A 20108-nucleotide genomic window follows, 5' to 3' on the forward strand; every position below is an offset into this window, starting at 1 on the left:
GGGCCGGAGTGTGCAAGTGTGGACTTGTTGCGTTGGCAATCTGCGGCCGTGGCGGGAATGATAGACAGCTCAGCCTCCGATGTGAAGGAGGAGCAGAGTGCCAGTGATGCGGCCGACTACGAAGAATATGTGTCTTACGCGAGGGCCGCTGTCGCATGCCGCCGTCAGCGACTGGCCGGTACGTCTCCCATCCACGAACAGGGCTGGCTGGAGCGACTTCCTAGTTCGCGAAAGCGACGGTGGTACCAGCACAAATGCCGCGGCAGGTCTCTAGGTGCGCTGCGAGTCTGTAAGGTGAATGGTTGAGCCTGAGTTTGTCGTCAATGCTGCCACCCATCGTCAGCTTCTCTAGTGTACTGGTAAAGTGGTCGAATGTTTCCTCCAAGTGCGAGAGTCGGTCTCCCGCCTCTGAGACTGTCGCAGCGGCCATAGGTAGCTGTGCCGGCGACCAGCAGTCGCATATGTGGTCAGCGAGTGCAGCTAGCCGATCCAGTTTCGTCTCGTCGGAACCCCGCAGCACCATATATGCGGACTCTGCGAGGCGCCGTAAGAACAGCGCGGAAAAAATGAGAAGCTGGCTCTCGTTTTTGGAGTGGCCACCGAGCAAATGACGAAACCGGTGCAAGAGTTGTGACGGTCGTTGTTCGTCGAGTTCTTCCGAGAGTAGCTGTTGGAGCCTACTCTGCTGCGATGGCTCGAGACGCTCTAGGACCGTGCGTTTCAGGTCGTCGTATGATGTGACCGAAGGCGTACCCGATAGCAAGTCGTCTATGGCATCGGTGATGCCTGATGCTAGCGGGGAGACGGCGACGACGTGCAGGCAACTTGCAGTGTGTGAAGTGATGCGCCGGAGTTGAAAACGGGCATCTACTTGCATAAACCAAACTCAAGGATTCTTGTGCCGGAAGCTGAACCGTCATGACGCCACACTATGATGCCCTGACGGCAAGCCAGCATGGCGTGTCACGCAAGTAAGCGCACGCTAATTCCTTTTGGCTGGTACATGCTACTTTGTGCGTCGTTATGTCGCCACTTGTGAACTCTGCGAGGCATATAGAAGGTCGTCCATCTAACCTGATTCTGTTCTCAGTCTCCTTACATACCATACGAGCGCTTTAAATTAGTTTTCAAATCACTCGACCCTTTCACCCTGTACATTTTCGCAAAATGTGTGCCTATCGCTATGGTTTCCAAATACGCCTAACAGTAAGCCGCCAATCAATCCTTCCCTGGCACGCGCGCTTCTGTAGCTAATGTCGCAAGCTTTCTTCGACACGGCACTATCGTTAAATATAGCGGTCTCCGAGTGCTTTTTGCGGACTAAGCTTACCGCTGTTTCTACAGTGCCTACGCTGACATCACTCGCTCGCGCTAGAACAAACACAAACATGCAACGACCTTAAGTGGTCTTAGTCAAACGCTAGTCGTTCTGTCGCTCTCTACTTCCGCTGATCACGGGTATAGCGGCGTGGCTATGTCTTTGCTCACATACGCGTGTAACTCTTCGCTCTACGACACCGATTGTTAGTCATCGCATTTTCATTTTGTCGACAAGAGAGCTAAGTTTCCTCAAATTATACTTTCGGCTCTAGCTGTGACCATTCATAAGACTAAATGGTTATGGCGGCATTGCCCTGACTAATCACAGAAGTGAACTGGCACATGCACCCGCATACCCCGAAGCCCGACCACAGTGTCTGTCGTCATTCCACTGTGTCAGAGTTAGGACGAACTTCGAAGGCAGTGGGGTAGTCACATGACATCCGTCCTCAGAGTTTGCCGCTGTCTCAGGTATGACGTTAGATGTTCACGAGTCGCTTTTAATGCACCAGGTAAAGGAATTCGTACGAGAAGAAGTTGCTCGGCAGCTTTCCCTGGTGCCCTTTACGAACGCGCAACCGCACTCTCCATTGACACCGGGGTTACAAAGCGTCATCAAGGAGCAAGTCGCAGAGTGCTTGCCAGCTGTTATTCAACCGCCTGTCGTCACGGCGCCCCTGACGTACGCTGACGTGGCTGCAAGGCCACCCTTCGCTTGACGTCCACCTTTCCAATCTGTTGCGCGACCGCCCCCAAATCCCTTCTGACCGCCTGCACCACAGCTACCACGTCAGCCAAATCCTTGGCACACTGCGGACAACCGTCCAATTTGTTGCCATGGTGGTATTCCGGGACACCTACCCCGCTTTTGTCGACGCCGTATGCTGCACATTTATGATAACCGCCGACCCATGAGCACTTACTCCCCTCTACAGCTACATTCTCCTGTGCCGCCGGATGAAACCCCTGTTGTAAACCATGCTACTCGTTCCCCATCCCCACGCCGCCGCTCCATCTCACCGATGAGACGCCGGCCAAGCCCTCTACCTCAGGGAAACTAAGTGTCGCAGTTCCTGAGGCGAGGACTGCGTTCCCTTCGATTGCCAAAGGCCTCGAAATAACTCCTGCAATGTCATTGAGATATTCATCGAAGCGATTCGAACATTCGCACTGGTCGATACAGGCGCAGCAATTTCGGTGTTACGCGCAGGACTCTGCTGACGAATAGGAAAAGTAACGACGTCACTTTGCGGAGTGTATTTGAGTACTGCGTGCTCACAGCCTGCCGAACCATTGGGAGCCTGCACTGCACGTGTTGTCATTGAGGAGTCGCTTCATGTCATTGAATTTGTTGTGCTGCCGACCTGCTCCAACGATGTTATCCTAAGCTGGGATTTCCTTTATTAAAACAATGCCATCATAGACTGTGCCCGCGCCGAGGTGGAGTTGTCTTTTCTTGCCGATGCAGCCATAGACTAAGATCCTGTGACGCCTACAAGAATGCTTGTGGCCAAAGTTAGTGATATCCCGCCTCAGCCAGTCGCCGTCGTGTCCATATCTTGCGCATCAGCACGTGACGCAACCATGCTGTTCACGCCATGTGACTTCTTCGTACGTCGCCGTTCCCTTCCGTTGCCATTTGCCGTCATCTCCCTCAGTGCTGGCCTTGGTGTCATGTGTGTGTGCAATGTGTCTTGTCTGCCGACTTTGCATCGCGAGAGTGCCTCGGTTGCGTGCAGACTGTGGATTCTTCAATGCTCTTCGATGCCCACGACAACGCACATTTGACGTCCCTCGCCGCCCTCGATAGTGCCAATCGACCGCCGCTGGAGTGCTTCCATCCGTCAATCTCCAGTGATCTGACAACCACACAACGCGCTCAATTTATCAGCTTGCTACGCAAATTTACCGCCTCCTTCAACTGCCGTCAACATTATCTCGGCCGCACCACCACAGTATCGCACAGCATCGACACCGGTTCAGACGCCTCACTCCGGCAGTGTCCTTACCGTGTCTCAGCTTCGGAACGCCTTGTCATCGACGAACAAGTGGGCGATATGCTTCGGCGTGGCGTGATTCAGCCGTGCGATAGGCCGTGGGCGTCACCAACCGTCCTTGTAAAGAAGAAACATGGTTCGATTCGCTTCTGCGTAAATTACAGACAGCTTAAAAAAATTACGCGCGAAGACGTATATCCCCTACCGTGCATAGACGATGCTCTAACTGTTTGCAAGGTGCCGAGTTCTTTTCCTCTTTGGATTTGCGTCTGGATATTGGCAAATCCCCATGGCAGAGGCTGACCGCGCGAAAACCGCCTTCGTCATCCCGAACGGATTATACGAATTTAATGTCATGCCATTCGGCCTATGTAATGCGCCCCATACATTCGAGCGTATGATGGACAGCATCTTGCGCAGTCTCAAGTGGCACACGTGTTTGTGCTACTTAGATGATGTCACTGTCTTCTCACCTGATTTCCCGACTCACCTCCAATGACTCAGAGAGGTATTAAGCTACCTTCCCAAGGCTGGCCTGCAGCTTAACATGAAAACATGCTTATTTGCTGCCCGTAAGCTTACCATATTAGGCTACGTCGTATCCAAAGAAAGCATGCTTCCGGATCCTGCAAAACTCCGTGCAGTTGCGGAGTTCTCCAAACACACCAACCAGAAGACATTACGCAGTTTCATCGGCCTGTGCACCTATTTTCGCCGCTTTGTGAAGAACTTCGCTATGACCATCGCCCATTTGAATCAACTGCTTGCTGGAGGCAACGCCCTATCCGCCTGGTCGAAAGCATGCGATGACACGTTCACGATCCTTCGCCATCTGCTCACCTCTCCTCCTATTTTATGACATTTTGACCCCGCTGCCCCAACTGAGGTCCACACATATGCTAGTGGAGTCGACCTTTGGGTGATTCTTCCCCAACGCAAATGTGGTATTGAGGAACACGCCGTTGCTTATGCCAGCCGCACGCTGACAAAGTCAGAGCTAAACTACTCTGTTACAGAAAAGGAGTGTTTAGCCATACTCTGGGCCCTTACGAAATTTTGACCTTACTTATACTGCCGCCAATTTGATGTAGTAACAGACCACCATGCGCTGTGCTGGCTCTCCTCATTGAAAGACACAAGCATGCCGATGCCGACGCTCTCTCCCGGTCGCCCATTTCAACTGACGCGCACAGTCCTTGCCCACTGAACTTCGTCCTGTCAGCACTTGCCATCGATGACATGCGCTCTAAGCAGAGCAAAGACCCGTGGATTTTTTAGGTTTTGGAGTTTCTCGCTGATCCTGCCACTGTTACAGCATCTAGCACGCTACGGCGGTAGGCGCATCACTTTGTTGTTGGCGAGCAACTCCTCTACCGTCGCAACTATCTCCCAGAGCGTCGGCAATGGCTCCTGGTAATACTGAGTCATCTTCGGGCTGATTTATGAGCATCGTTTCTACTGATTTACAATGTACACACGGTGGCGTGTTAAAGGCCTACACCCGCCTTAGGGTCTGGTATTACTGGCCTGGCATGTACAAGTTTGTACGCAAGTACGTTCGCTGCTGACTCGACTGCCAGCGCCGAAAGTCGGTCGCTACTTCCACTGCCTCACCTTTGCAGCCGCTTCCTTGTCCGTGCCGTCCTTTTGATCGCGTCGGAATCTACCTTTACGGTCCACGTCCTTTCACCGGGACTGGCAACCGCTGGATTATTGTCGCAGTGGATCATCTCACACGCTATATAGAAACCGCTGCACTTCCATCTGCCACTGCCCAAGACGTTGGATCATTCATACAGCGGCATTTGGTTCTTCGTCATGGAGCCCCTCGAGAACTTCTTAGTGATCGAGTCCACGCTTTTCTATCTGAAGTTGCGATGTCGCTTCTGAAGGAGTGTCATTGCATCCCCAGGACCACTAGCGCATACCATCCGCAAACGAACGGGTTGACGGAGCGTTTCAACCGTACTCTTGGCGACATGCACGCCATGTACGTCGCGTCCGACAATTCCAACTGGGATGCTGTTCTTCCGTTGGTCGCGTTCGGCTATAGTACTGCCACTGAAGCCACCAATGTTTTTGTTTTTCGTTTTCCTTGCTGTACGGCCGCGAACCTTCCTGCACCATCGATACCATTTGGCATGTAGCCAAAGTTTGCATCAAAGATCAACGTTGCAAACGATGCGGTGGCACCCACGATTACAAAGCCTGCAAGGCAGGTTTCGCTTGCTCTTATTGTGGGGGTGACCATGCAGCGAGTTTCGGTGGCTGACCCTTCCGTGCAAGTGCCTAACACCGTCGACTGTCTTTCATTAGTGGTCCCAAACCACAACCTACTGAGAAGCCGATATCTGGAAGTGACGAGCTCCCTGCGTAAGAGTCGGAAGTTGAGTTCCCTGCGTTGGAGTCGGAAGTTCGTGGCGTGGTAACAAGCAACGTCAGCGAGCGACCTGACCCTAGCAAGACGGCAAAGTCCTCTGTGGGTGAGTCGCTTGTTCGATCTGCTTCAGCAAAAAGTGTCCAAGTTCCTTAGCGACCAGATAACAGCCAGACTTGACGACATGGAGGACATTCCCTTGCCTCAAAAGAGATGAAGAAACCAGGTGCAGTGGCCAAGAGCCGGCCCCAGTCCGCACCTTTTGTTGAAATTGTGAGGCAGTGCGTACAGCAAAATAAGGAGCCCCCAAAAATTGGGATCTGTCCAACTTTCTGCGAGTTTTGTATGAAGTCATACGTTCATATGTTCAAGCGATTCAGACTGGCACCCTGAAGAACTTTCTACAGCTCGTTCTTTCCTTTGAGTACATAATTACCACCTTCGCAGCGAACTTTATATTATAATATGGCTGGTTTTCTCCAACCTCGCGCAACAAAAATAACTGATAAGTGCCGTTTATTATGCAATGCAACTGCGCTGGGATTATAAGTCATTTAGCAGAAATGAAATTATTTTTAAAAGAAACTTGTGTTCCAGTATTGGCCCTCTCGGAGGCTGGCCTACCAAGCGGGAGATCTTTGACTCGATATGTCACCAGAATTGCAGCATAAAGTCATTTTCCGCAGGAAGTGCTGCCCTTTACATACGAAGAGAGATTCCTAATGTGGCTTTAAGCGTCACGGATCGTTGCACCGATAATATTCAGGTAGCGGCTGTGAGGATACGGCTCGGCTTCCGAACTCTTTCTCTTGCATCCGTATACTTGTCTCCGCCGAAGAAGGTAGCAATGGATTTGTTTATCCAGCAGATTTGTGACATTGCCCAATGACCCGAATTATCTGCGGTGACTTCAACACACATCACTCTGTCTGGGGTGACAGGAACACAGATTCCCGCGGACGCAAACTTGTAGAAGTTATCGACAGTTTGGACCTGGGCGTGGCCAATGACGGAAGTCCCACTTTCTTCCGGCTTCCAGCCTCAGCCACATCCATAAACCTAAACTTGCATTCACCTGACGTCCGTGTAAAGCGGTCGACTGCACCTGACCGTATTGGAAGGGATCACTATCCAATTTGTGTTTACTGCCGACTTCCATATGCGCGGCTCTATAATTAGCCAAGTTGTTAATTGGGACAAATACAGGGAGAAAGTTGCATGTGTTTCTGGTGATATGTTTCTGGTGATGCCATTCTACCCTCCAAGCCTGATTCATCAGAATGTGTTCCTGTATCTCAAGCTGCGCAGCATGCTGAAGAATGCAGACAACTCGCCCGCTGTGTTACCACCGCAGATCAGACACACCAGAAGCTTCGTCGTGGTGGCTTTGACCCCCAAGCTTCCCTTCCGATTTATTGGTTTGGCTGTGGGTTCCTCATTTAGTTCCCTGCCTTTCTTCTAAGCTACTCCCACGATATCATCGACCTTACCGTGTCATTGCAAAAACTTCCCACGTGAACTATGACGTAGAGCCTGTGTCACCGTCTTCTGATCAGCGCCGTCGCGGTCGCGAAACTGTTCATGTAGATCGGCTCAAGCCCTTCTACGATCCCTCTATGCTACCTTATGCTTATATCACCAGGATGGCGCCTATTTCTCTGGGGGACAAATGTAATGAAGAAGCGCCGTTTAGCCCGGCGCATCTCCAGCGTATGGAATGTAACGAAGTGCCAGTTAGTCAGGCGCATCACCAGCTGTTTATGCTCGGGGCCGCTTCTGACTGCTCGCAGGGTTTTGCCTAGCGCACCGAGTTCGATCTCTCACTCCTTACGTACTCTGTCAACAAGCACCTTGACAATATATATATATATATATATATATATATATATATATATATATATATATATATATATATATATATATATATATATATACTGTAGCGGTGAAGACTGGGGCGCCCTATGGAGGCACTATCATCATCAGCCTGCCGACGGAGAGGGGCGCGCGCTCTCGGTATCTGACGCTCGATTGAGAGGGTCGCGTTCCTGACTGCTCCATAAACCGCATTACATATTTGGTGAAGCTGTGCTGGGTAGTACTTCCCCAACCACCCTGAAACTACGTAATCGGACACTGCCGGCCATCATGCCTGACGATGCCAGCCAAACGACACCTGCGGCATCGCCAACATTGATTTGTACTGGCTCAGTGCGTCAGCACGATCCTCCGATCTTCAGCGGTTCCGGCGAATACGACGTAGAAGATTGCCTCTCGACATAAGAGTGGGTGAGTGCCCACAATAAATAGGACGATGTTGCGAAGCTCAGTTACGTGAACTTCTATCTCATGGGTGTCGCTAGCGTGTGGTACCACAACTACGAATCCGACCTCAGCATCTGGCCAGATTTCAAGAAGCGCATTACGCAAGTCTTCGGTCTGCCTGAGGTGCGGAAGGTCCGTGCCTAAGAGCGCTTGCGCAGCCGTTCCCAGCAACCCGGTTCCAATGGACGCATTCCAAATGCTCCTCTCGAAAAGCCCGCGGACCGTGGTCGAAGTCTTTGAACTTTGTCAAAGCTACGACGAACTCACGAGACAACGTCTACTCACTAGACGTTCTTCGGTCTCCGCTACTTCCATTGCAAGTTTAGCTGATGTGACTAACAATGACCATCTGCTCGGCAAAATCAAGGAATTCATACACTCCGAAGTCGCCCGCCACCTATCCCTACTCACCGCCGTCCCAGGGCCTACGCCGTCTTTGGCTCCTACGTTGTGTCAGATGCTCCAGGAACAAGTTTTCGAAGCTATTCAGTCCCCTAGTGCAGCACCACCATTGCCTGTACCTCTAAGCTACGCCGAGGTTGCAGCACGACCACCTCCATCGACTTTTTCAGCAGCACCGTTTGCTGCACCGCCACGTCCAATCCCTCCAGTATACACCACCAGATCAAGCTAGCACGGGACCCTGGCGTACACCCGACAATCGCCCCGTGTGCTTCTCTGGAATCCCTGGTCACGTGGCACGGCACTGTCGCCGTGCCTTATGGCTTCGAGGTAATGGTTAACCTGTCCGCTCCTACGCTTCGCCAGCTTCGTCCTTCGCGCCACCAAATGACTCGCACTTGCCGTCTACGAGCAACGTCATTCCTTCTGCCCGTGATAAATGCTCGCCATCCCCTCGTCGCCGCTCCCTTTCCCCCATGCGGCGGCGTCCGGCCAGGGAGGGGGGACACTCCGTATGGCTCCCATTGGCCGTTTTCGAGCAGACGCTCTTTCGACGCTAGCGCCAAGGTCCCCTTCAGTTACGGCCCTAGCCAATGGGCGACGCAGAAGCAAAATGGCGGCGCACATGATTGTTTACGTTGTCATGGCAACAGCAACAGCAGCCGCGCAGCACCTCCTCTCCCAAACGTTTTTCTTTCCTTTTTGTTTTTATTATGCCGACCTGCTCCACTCCCTATCCCCCTTTCCCCCATGCCGCACGCGCCGCTCACTTTTTTTTTACCCGTAGGCGGCGCGCTTTTTGTTACGGCGCGCCACGCACCAGCTCGCAAGCAATGCGCGCGCTAGGCAGCGCATTGGCATTGCTTGCGAGCTGGCGCGTGGTGCGCCGTGGGCTATGCGTTGGCATGCACGCAGTCTTGCCCATACTTATATTATACCAGCATGTGCCGGGGCATAAAAAAAATTACACTTCCAACACAACAGATGTTTTGTCTCGCTTTATTGACTTCTTTTCCGAAAGCTGATTTTTCTTACAATGCGGTGTGATACACGCTCAAAAAATGAGCAAAAATGAAAGGTGCATGACATATACAAGAGTACCAAAGACAAAAGTTCACAGATGGTGAAATAACAAAAGAAAGCGCTAGATAACGCGAACGCCGTTTCATGTACACACATAAAAAAAAGATTTTTATATAACGTCCTCAAGACCGAAATGTAGACGAGCTCCTGATATATGCACTAAGATATTGCACAAAATTGGACGACGTGTATGACATAGTCATGACAACTATAGAAAGAGAAAACTCACTGGTAACGGCAAAAACAATGACACGCAAAATACCTGAAAAATAGAATAAAATGCTAGCATTGTTAGATTGAGAGCCATACCAAAAGAAAGCTTACTTATAAATATGCACGAAAGTATATGAAATGCGTGACATGTTCATTACTGCTGAACAAATTGAAAAAAACATGGCAGAAAAAAAATAACATTATACTAAAGACTGAAACACACATTATCACATTAGTTTGCACTTGGCCACAGCTTGAGTAACGGTGGCAAGGGGAACAGAAGGTAGTCGGCTTTTGCAGCAGCACATAGAAAACATTCGCAGAAAGGAAGGCTTATTCCTCAATCAAAGACCAGGTAAAATAAGCCAACAACACAACTTTTCTTTCGACCCGAATGCAATGCTTAGCAATAAAATTACGTCACTTAAGGCACTAAGTCATACCTACTGGGCTCTCCTTTGTATAATAAACACGAACTGCAAAAATCTGCATGTAGGACACTTGCAATGCTCATGCTTTCCAGAAGAAAAAGAAAAGCGTATCATGCCTACACATGAAGGTTGTTCGCGCGGTTTTCCCATCGGGGGTTACTGAGATAGCACACAGACACTAACAGTAATATTTAAGTACTTAGTAGGTTTGTAGAACGTGACACACAGCAAAAGCAGTGAGGGCGGTATGGAAAGCTAGGCAAGTTACTGAAGTTGCAGAATAAGACTTGGCACAGAAAAACACAAGTCACAGACCAGGTGACAATGAGGAGGAACATCTGTTTGTCAGCTTTCTCTACCGGGAAAAGGCAAGTGTAGCACAATCAAGGCGCAACGACGTCCGGAGCCTCATGCAGCACACAAATGGACAGGGCTGTGTTCGTGTACATGCGCCTTCTGATGTCCTTGGGTCTGAGCGCTCACCTGCTGTCTTTAGGCACCTGGAACAACCCTGCAGGGCTTGTTTTTGAGGTATTTGTGCACCACTGCACGATGCACGAGCGGTACGAGTCGTGAAACGGGTGAAACATCGCGGAGCACAAGCACAGCTACCGAGGACCACGAAACTGACGAAACTAGCCACGCCGGTCAACGCTCAGCAGCGCACGCTTCGCGATAACAGCAGATAACGAAACATGAAACGTCATGCAGCGTGCTGAGCTGGCTCCGGGCCGGAGGGGCCGCACGGCGTGCGCGCGGAGACAGTCGAAGGTGAGGGAGCTGCGAGGGAAGTAACGAGGGAGGGCGATTGGAGAGGAGTTGGGGAGGGGGAAGGGCTCGGCCACCGGCGCGCGTGCGCGCGATGATCTACGAGGCCATGCAAGGGAAACGAATTTTTGCGTTCGCCCATTACACAGATGGCGCCAATTTCCTGTGCCACCGAAACCGGGGAGTGTCCCCCCCCACCCTGGTCCGGCCCCGTCGTAGCAGGAAAACTAGCTGCCGCAGTTCAAGAGGCGAGAACTGCCTTCCAGTCGAAACCCACAAAGCCTCTCTCTCTTCCGACGATCGTAATCGAAGTATCTGTAGAAAGAGTCGTCAGACTGGCATTAGTCGACACAGGTGCCGCCGTTTCAGTAGTTACGGAAGAACTTTGCCGCAAGCTTCGAAACGTAATGACGCCCTTATCTGCGCTGTCACTGCAGACAGCAAGTTCCCAGTGCATTACCCCTGTTTCCGCATGTAGCGCCCACATGGTCATTCAAGGACACGCGTATACAGTCGAGTTTGTCGTCCTCTCATCCTGTTCATACGACGTCATCTTGGGGTGGGACTTTCTTTCCGATCATCAGGCCATCATCATTGTTCTCGCGCCGAAGTTGACTTTTCTCCGCTTCCTGGTACCCGTGTACATGACTTTGACGATTTTGGTTACAAACTGGCCGTTACAGAAGACACCACAATCCCTACGCACTCTTCTGTGATTGCGAATACCTGCTCTACTTTCGTCACTGACACTACTGCCCTGTTTATCCCATCGGACATTCTTGTTCGCCGACGGTGTTCTCTTCCCTTCGCTGTCCTAACAGTCAGCGGTGGCTGCACGCGACTGCTCGTTTCCAACGCTAAGACCACGCATCTCGTCTTACGTCGTGTCGAGTGCCTTGGACGTCTTCAGCCTGCCTACTCAGTGACCATCTTTGACGCACCTCTTGACAACACCTGTTCAGACGTGAAGTCGTTGACTTGTTCCAAGCCTATGCAAGACGTCTTCCATAGCTCAGTAGGTGCTCTCCTGAGCCCTACGCAGCGTTAGCAGCTTCTCAGCCTTTTACGGAAATACCAATCTACGTTCGGCTGTCAACAAGCTCCACTAGGCCACACATCGACTGTACGTCACGAGATCGACACCGGCGCCCACGCACCACTGCGCCAGAGGCCTTATCGTGTATCACCCGCGGAGCGCCGTGTTATTGAAAATCAAGTACGCGAAATGCTTGAGCGGGGAGTGGTTCAACCCTCTAATAGTGCCTGTGCGTCACCTGTAGTCCTGGTTAAGAAAAAAGATGGCTCAATTCGATTTTGCGTTGACTACCGCCGTCTTAATAACATAACTCGCAGAGACGTCTACCCTCTACCGCGCATCGACGATGCTCTGGATTGTTTGCAAGGCGCAGAGTATGTTTCTTCGCTGGATTTACGCTCAGGCGATTGGCAAGTGCCTATGAATCCTGCCAATCGCCCGAAGACAGCTTTTGTGACCCCAGGAGGCCTATATGAATTCAACGTTATGCCGTTTGGGCTTTGCAGCGCCCCTACAACATTTGAACGAACGATGGACAATCTCCTTCATGGGCTAAAATGGAAGACATGCCTATGTTACCTTGACGATGTCGTTGTCTTTTCTCCAGATTTTCCCACACATCTGTACCGTCTCGAACAAGTCCTGCAGTGCGTCACGGAGGCAGGCCTCCAGCTCAACTTGAAGAAATGTCGCTTTGGAGCCAAGCAGCTTGCAATACTTCGACACGTCGTATCGAAAGATGGCATACTACCTGATGCTTCCAAGCTTCGCCCCGCCACCGAATTCCCGAAACCCACGTCCCTGAAAGAACTTTGGAGCTTTATCGGGCTCTGCTCCTACTTTCGTCGTTTTATCCAGAATTTCGCTTCCATCATTTCTCCCTTGACTCAGCTACTTCGCGGCGACACACGACTTTCTACTTGGGCCACAGCTTGCGACGATGCTTTTAAAACAATGCGGCGTTTGCTCACTTCGCCTCCCGTACTGCGCCATTTCGACCCCACGGCCCCTACGGAAGTGCACATCGACGCCAGTGGCGTAGGACTTGGTGCCGTGCTTGCACAGCGAAAAAGTGGGCATGATTAATACGTAGTAGCTTACGCAAGCAAGACACTAACGAAAGCGGAATCCAACTACTCCGTCACCGAAAAGAAGTGCCTGGCTATCATCTGGGCCCTTGGAAAATTCCGACCCTACCTGTACCGCCGCCCCTTCGACGCCGTTGTAGATCAGCATGCTCTATGTTGGTTATAGACTTTAAAAGATCCGTCTGGCCGCCTTGCGCGATTTGCTCTACGGTTACAAGACTTCGACATACGCGTCATTTACTGGCCTGGCCGTAAACACACCGATGCGGATGCCCTCTCTCGGTCGCTCACACCTAGTGACATGACTTCACTTCAGTCATCGAATCGGCATTTTTGTTGCCTGTGCACGTCAACATGGCTCTGGAGCAACGCAAAGATCCCTGGATTGCGCCACTTACGGATTGCATTTCGAACACTTCAACAGCACGCCCTTCACGCGCTATCCGCCGCCAAGCGTCTCATTTTGAGTTACGGGATGGTGTTGTCTATCGTCGAAATTACGCTTCCGATGGCCGCAAATGGTTATTAGTCGTCCCCCGCCATGTGCGCACAGATGTATGCTCCGTTCTCCATTGAGACCCGCAATGCGCCCATGCTTGCCCTCTTCAAGATTTACGCCAGGCTTCGCTCCCGCTTTTATTGGCGTGGCATGTATACGTTTGTGCTAAAGTACGTTCGCTCGTGCACAGCGTGCCAACGACGCAAGCTTCCTGCCCCTCGTACGTCTGGTGCTTTGCAGTCCATTCCTTGTCTGTCCCGACAATTCGACCGCGTCGGCATCAATCTCTACCGTCCTCTTCCCTGCACATCGGCTGGCAATCACTGGATTATTGTCGCTGTCGACCACCTCACCCGCTATGCAGAAATTGCGGCACTGCAAACAGCGACAGCCCACGTCATTGCGTCCTTCCTCCTGCATCACTTCATACTGCATCATGGGGCACCACGGGAACTTCTGATGACAGAGAGCGTGTGTTTCTTTCCGAATTTCTTAACGCCCTTCTGACCGCGTGCCATACCGCCCATCGCACCACTACAACTTATCATCCGCAAACGAACGGCATAACAGAACGTGTCAATCGTACTTTGGGCGACATGCTATCCATGTACATTACATCGAATCATACCAACTGGGACCTTGTTTTGCCATATGTTACGTACGCCTATAACACCGCTTCACAGGCCACAACGGGATTTTAGCCATTCTTTCTGGTATATGGCCGTGGACATACCTGTACGCTCGATACCATTCTCCCCAACCGGCCCGACCCATCAGAGGGCACGCCTCTGTCTGAGGCCTCCAAGTATGCCGAAGAATACCGTCAGCTGGCCCGTTCGTTCACGGCGGAAGACCAGAGTCTCCGAAATTGCGTCGCGATGATGACCGACCTCCCTGCACCTACCAGCCGGACTCACTAGTCTGGCTTTGGATATCTTCAAGCACCCCTGGTCTATCCTCTAAACTCCTCGCTCAATACCACGGTCCCTGCCGCGTCGTACAACAGACGACGCCAGTCAACTACGTCGTCGAGCCGCTAACGCCATCTACTGATTTTAGGCGTCGCGGACGCGAGACAGTGCACGTCCAGTGGCTTAAACCCTATTACGACCCCCTTGTCTGCGCTTCTCCTTGAGTCGCCAGGATGGCTCCTCCTTCTCCAGGGGGCAATTGTAGCGAAGACGACTGGCGCGCCCTATGGACGCACAATCACCATCAGCCGGCCGATGAAGAGGTGCTCGCGCTCTCGGCATAGAGAAAGAAATTCAACAAGAGGGGACACTCTTCGAAAACTGGCAACACGAAATACGTCACGCCTAGTTTCAACTTCATCCGTTAGTTGACGCGGGCATCAGAAAAAAAAAAAAAAAATGTGAAATAAACTTACAGACAACGTTTAATTTTTTTATTCTTTCCCACTAAAAAAAAGGTTTGCGTGTAAATTAACTTATATATTGCGACTTATTTTTCGTGCGTTGCCTAGCCAGAAGGTAGCGGCACGCCAGACGCGCGTGCATACGTCATACGCCAGACAAGCCGCAGGAGCGAGCGAGGCCGGCTGTGCATGTGAAGCTCGCGTGCTCAGCGACCCGTCTGTTTTGGATGTAGCCCGTTTTTTGGGCTCCCGGCGTTTTATTTTGTTCCCTCTGCATTTCAACACGGCACAGCTCCACTACTGGACTACAGCAAGGTGAGCAATTTTGTTCGACAGTCTGCGACGCACTTCAAGCACGTTTAGACTTACTGCAGAAAACTGAACCTATATAGTGACGTAGTTACCGAAAAACAGCTCCGCCGTCCAAGCCTAGTTAATTTAAGTTATTTACTCGTACTGGGAGATCTTTGCGACGCTTTCTATAAGCCCAAACATAATTATAACTTATTTCGGTAGTTTTTAGGCACGCTCGCCGCACCTGGCTTTGAGACGAAAAGCACCTGCCGTGTGACGCAGTTTCACGCGTACTGAATCTTACCGGGGTAAGTTTTGGTGCTCTCTCTGACCCCAGACATTATTCTAACTAATTTCGTCGGCGTACTTTTCAAGCAGAGTGGCCGCGCTCGGCGTAGTGGCGCAGTTAGCGAAAAGCAGCTCGGTTGTGTGCAACAGTTAGTTTCGCGTGTACTAAATCTTACTGGTAGAAGTTCATGACGCATTCTCTGACCTCAAAAGTATTGTAATTCATTTGGTAACTTTTTGGGATACTTTTGAGGCATCCTCGCCGCGCCTGGGGTTGTGAAGCTGTTAGCAAAAAAGCAAGCCGGCCGTGGTGAGTTAGTTTTGCGCGTACTGAATTTTAGTGGGACAAGTTTGTGACGCTTTTTATGGCCCTACAACAACATATACCTTATTTCGGTACTCACGCTTGTCGAAAACGCGACGAGCGATTGCCGAGTGATAACACGGGAGTGTTGCTTGCGCCGGCAGGACGCGTAAAAGATAACACGGAGGACGTGTTATCTGTACGTAAAAGTGAATTCATCTGTAATGCCACTTATTCAGCACTTATGCACATTTCGCTTCTACACGCAATATTCCTGTTACGTCCATTTACCAAAATGATACATGCTTGTAATTTACTTTTTTTCAGCTGATGGCATCCGGTGGAGCTTCGTACGGCAACGACTGCTGCTTACCTGGTACCACAACTTTGGATGAATGCAGAAGCCCGGAACGAGCATTTATATAAAGCAAAATATACATCTCATCATTTCAGAAGACGTCTTGCGTTTTCTTTATGAAATTACACGTGAGAGATTCAGCGGAGGCTTGTAAAGGTCGTTCGCAATCATTTTTACTAAATAATGAAACGATTCCACGCCAAGGCCACGCGTGGTTAAGCAGAAGCGAAACAAAAAAATGCCGCGCCAATCAACAGAGCCGGTGTGGCGTGTATCAACTGGCGTTCAAAACGCGCGCGCCCGAAACCGAAACCGGAAGGTGTTAATACCATCCGCTTGGTCGATGGGGGCGAAATGCGAAAACACCCGTGTGCTTAGATTTAGGTGCACGTTAAAGAACCCCAGGTGGTCGAAATTTCCGGAGTCCTCCACTACGGCGTGCCTCATAATCAGAAAGTGGTTTTGGCACGTAAAACCCCATATTTTAATTTTTTTTTACCGTCCGCTTGGTGTGCTACAGTCAATTCGGCCGCTGGGCTCTATGGGAGTGTCCGCACTTGTTGAAATTTTGTTCTCTATGTTCTAGGTGTCTGACGCTCGACTGAGACGGTCGCGTTCCTGACTGCTCAATAAAGCACAGTAGAGTATATATATATATATATATATATATATATATATATATATATATATATGTATATATATATATATATAAAGGACTGATTTTAGCATGCCGACTATAATGACATGCCTAAAGGCTCCTAAGACTGATCATGTTGCTCAAATTTTATCCTTGAATTCTAAATTTGAGCGCAGCTCTAAATGTCAAAGAAGTCTGCCTGTCAATATTTTGTGTTACGATTATATTTGATGGAGAACGCTGTGAGTAGTGCAGCTGGCGCGGACAATGTCTCGTGCGGCACAGTGCAAACGCAGCGAAGTGTGTCGGGACTGCCTCCCTAATTGGGAATCGCAAGAGGACCCGTCTGCAGTGTTGCCAACTCAGTGTGCCCTATTCTCCTTGGATTGATACCCAAAAAATCCCTAGATTGCAAAAAAAACCCTTAAAATTGATTTACAGTGAGGACGCTGGGCTTCACGGTGCCGAAGACCCTTGTTCGCGTTTCTCTTCACATCCTTATATGTCGTGTTGAATGATAAAGTAAATTGTTTTCTTTTTTTTACTCGGCTAACCTTGCTCGTCACCACCCGTTCCAGATGTTGCCATCTACTTTGGTAATGCGTCTACTGCATACAGAGCTCCTGGAACCATAACTTATCAGGTGCTGAGAAAGTACAAATACTGCTAACTGCCAAGCATGCGTTCTCGAGCGCGCAATAGATAAAAATTGAAAAAATTTAGAAGTCTCGCTTTTACAAGCGCTGCGGAGCAGCTGTAATACACAACCGCGATAATTCTTCGCCCTCTTTCGCGGAGGGAAGCAAAGAAGGGTTTTGAAAACGAAGCATAGGCGGTAGCGCTGAACGCCCTCTTTGGTTAATAAAAGAGGAACACTTTGTTGCTGGAACCACCTGAATTACAGGTCTGCCGCAAGACTTGCCCATACAGCCGTCAAGAGCACAGCGACACCTGCTCTACCCTCTCCAATTACGATGCTAGAATTAAAAGAAATCGCGACTGACTACAGCGCTGCTATTTCTGCTGACTGCTACTACGGGTACGCTCCTTCATCTCTATTGGTAGCGCCAGAGAGTTAAGAAGCTAATTCCAGTAACCTTGCTAAAGTCTGCGTGGGTACTTATCAATATACATAGCATCGTCAATGGCGAGATAACTGCCCATCTATAAAAACATTCCTGTATTCTTCGAGAAACGCGCTGGATCCCTAAACATACCTGAAAAACTATATATCTAGGGATAAATCCCTAGAGTTGGCACCACTGAGCGCGTGGGTGACGCGTGGGCGACGTTAACAGCCGCCGCCACAGACGGGTCTCCTGTCGTGCAGCCCTTTGTTTTCACATATGGTGCCGGTGGACGCGCTCGTCGCATGTGTCATCGATGGCGTCATCGGTGAATGGACGACGGCACGCTGCTCCAGCGAAATCTTGTAGCGGTCTTCGCTGTAGAGCCCCTCTAGCGCGACACTATGCTTTCCTTCTCACGCTTTCCGCCATATCCTCCTCATCTTCTTTTCACATCATGATGCACTGCACCCTCTTCCTCTACTTTCCGCCTAGCGCTCTCTTCGCTATCGCTGTCTTTCATGATCCGCTGCCATCCCCGTTCGCTCTTTCATCCTTCACTGTTCTCGTTCGCACGGTCCCGTCGAGGATGCCTTATATGTCTAAGAGCTGCGTTGTAAAACAAGATGAGGGTCTTCATCCAGAGAGAGTGCACGCGGAATTTTGTTTAATTATCTGAACGGGGGGGGGGGGGGGCAGGACTAAACAAAGTAAAGAAAAAAAGCCCACTATAACACGACCAGTGGGCCGCCATAGCGCTTCCTGATTCGAACACGAAGACCCTTACAAACTAGCACAGCAGAAAGCTACAGAGTCACGTTTTCCTTGTCTATTGTGCGCTTATTGAATGCCCGGCGTTATGTACAAGTACGCCAAGCTCGAGTCCCGCGCTTCAATTCGCCACTGCCTCCGCGCAGCAGAAAACAATATAAAAGAAAACGCAAACTTGGAAGTGCAGTGAATATTCCAGAGAAACTGCCTTTCTTTGTATATGGTATTAGCAAATTTTATATCCTGCAACAAACAGGGCACATATCAAATTCGTCCGCATTTGGCGCGTAACATGTCTATGTTTCTTTTTGTTGAAAATATAAACTTGCAGCCACATTCCATTCTTAAAGAGCAGTGGTAAAACGTGCGTTTGAAGCTTTCGATATCTTTCATGTATCAGTTGCTAAGATTGCATGCAGCTGGCAAGAACTTTTAATGCTGCTGGTACAATTATCACCTTTATATTGTTCTTTTATTACACTTTGTGCTTCATCTGCCACAAAAAATAATTGTGCCGGGCAGGCGTACATCTTGAACAAGCACATCTGTTTCCTATTAATCTGTTATGTTAAACACGAAAGAGCTGCGCAGCAGTCGGTAAACTTAGTCGCGCGAGTCTGCTAGCTCATACAGGACACACATGTGCTACAATTATAGTATGACTTGCCGGCTGCACTTTACCAGCACAACGCACAAACGCAAACTCGAAAAAAATTCTCACCCTTCTTCTGCGTCACTGAGGCACTTGACTTTCGCGCGTCAGCTGTTTCGTCCAAGAGGAGCAACTCCTCGAATGCTCCCACCGCCTTGCACGTTCTGTAATAAATGGCTCCGGCACGCTCAAAGGCGACCAAATTGGGGTCCTGCCCGGCCGGAGCGCTGTTCACGTAACGCATCCAGTTGGACAGTGCCAGCGGGCGGCCGTCTACCAGGCGACCCTTGGTGCCTGTGTGAACCTGCAAGCGACCGGCCCATAATGCCCAGACACACTTCGTTTCTCTGAATGGTGACAAAGAGCACGAGAAGATGCCGTTAATTTCACAATGCGATTATCCAGGTATTGCAATATCTCCGTAAAGGGTCCCCCACGGGATATAAGGGGCATTCTATAAATATTAAATGGGCTCTTTCCATGAGAAATTCAAATCAAGGGTCACTGTTCTTTCTTTCTTTAATAATTGAAATTCAGGCTTATAGGTTATTCGTGATGGTCACATCAAAACACTTCACTTTATTTCCCTTAAAAATCATTTCAAAGGCATTACGTGAGGGGTAGATAATCAAATGAGCATTCAAACAGATGTTCATCTTGCAATATGGGTTACAATAGCTACGGCAAAGGCAGTTGTACTTGTGATGGTTGTGGTAACGTGTAGAAGGTCGTTCTAGTCTCTTGCTGCGCGAATAAAAATGATGCTTGAAAATTGGTGTTTGAAAATGGGGAACGTCCGTGTGCAAATTGGAGCGGATGACCGGTG

General features: G+C 50.1%; 1 protein-coding gene across 2 annotated transcripts in view; it reads right to left on the minus strand.

Annotated features, from left to right (window-relative positions):
- The window catches only part of LOC129384496 (histone-lysine N-methyltransferase PRDM7-like), a 100290-nt gene that overhangs the window by 10378 nt on the left and 69804 nt on the right, over positions 1-20108 (minus strand). For both annotated transcript variants that reach the window (XM_072287025.1, XM_072287026.1), the window contains exon 6: positions 19352-19586. In XM_072287025.1, coding sequence (XP_072143126.1) covers positions 19352-19586 — 235 coding nt within the window. The remainder of the gene's footprint in view (positions 1-19351; positions 19587-20108) is intronic.

Source organism: Dermacentor andersoni, chromosome 3, assembly GCF_023375885.2.
Source record: "Dermacentor andersoni chromosome 3, qqDerAnde1_hic_scaffold, whole genome shotgun sequence".
Lineage (NCBI taxonomy): Eukaryota > Metazoa > Arthropoda > Arachnida > Ixodida > Ixodidae > Dermacentor > Dermacentor andersoni.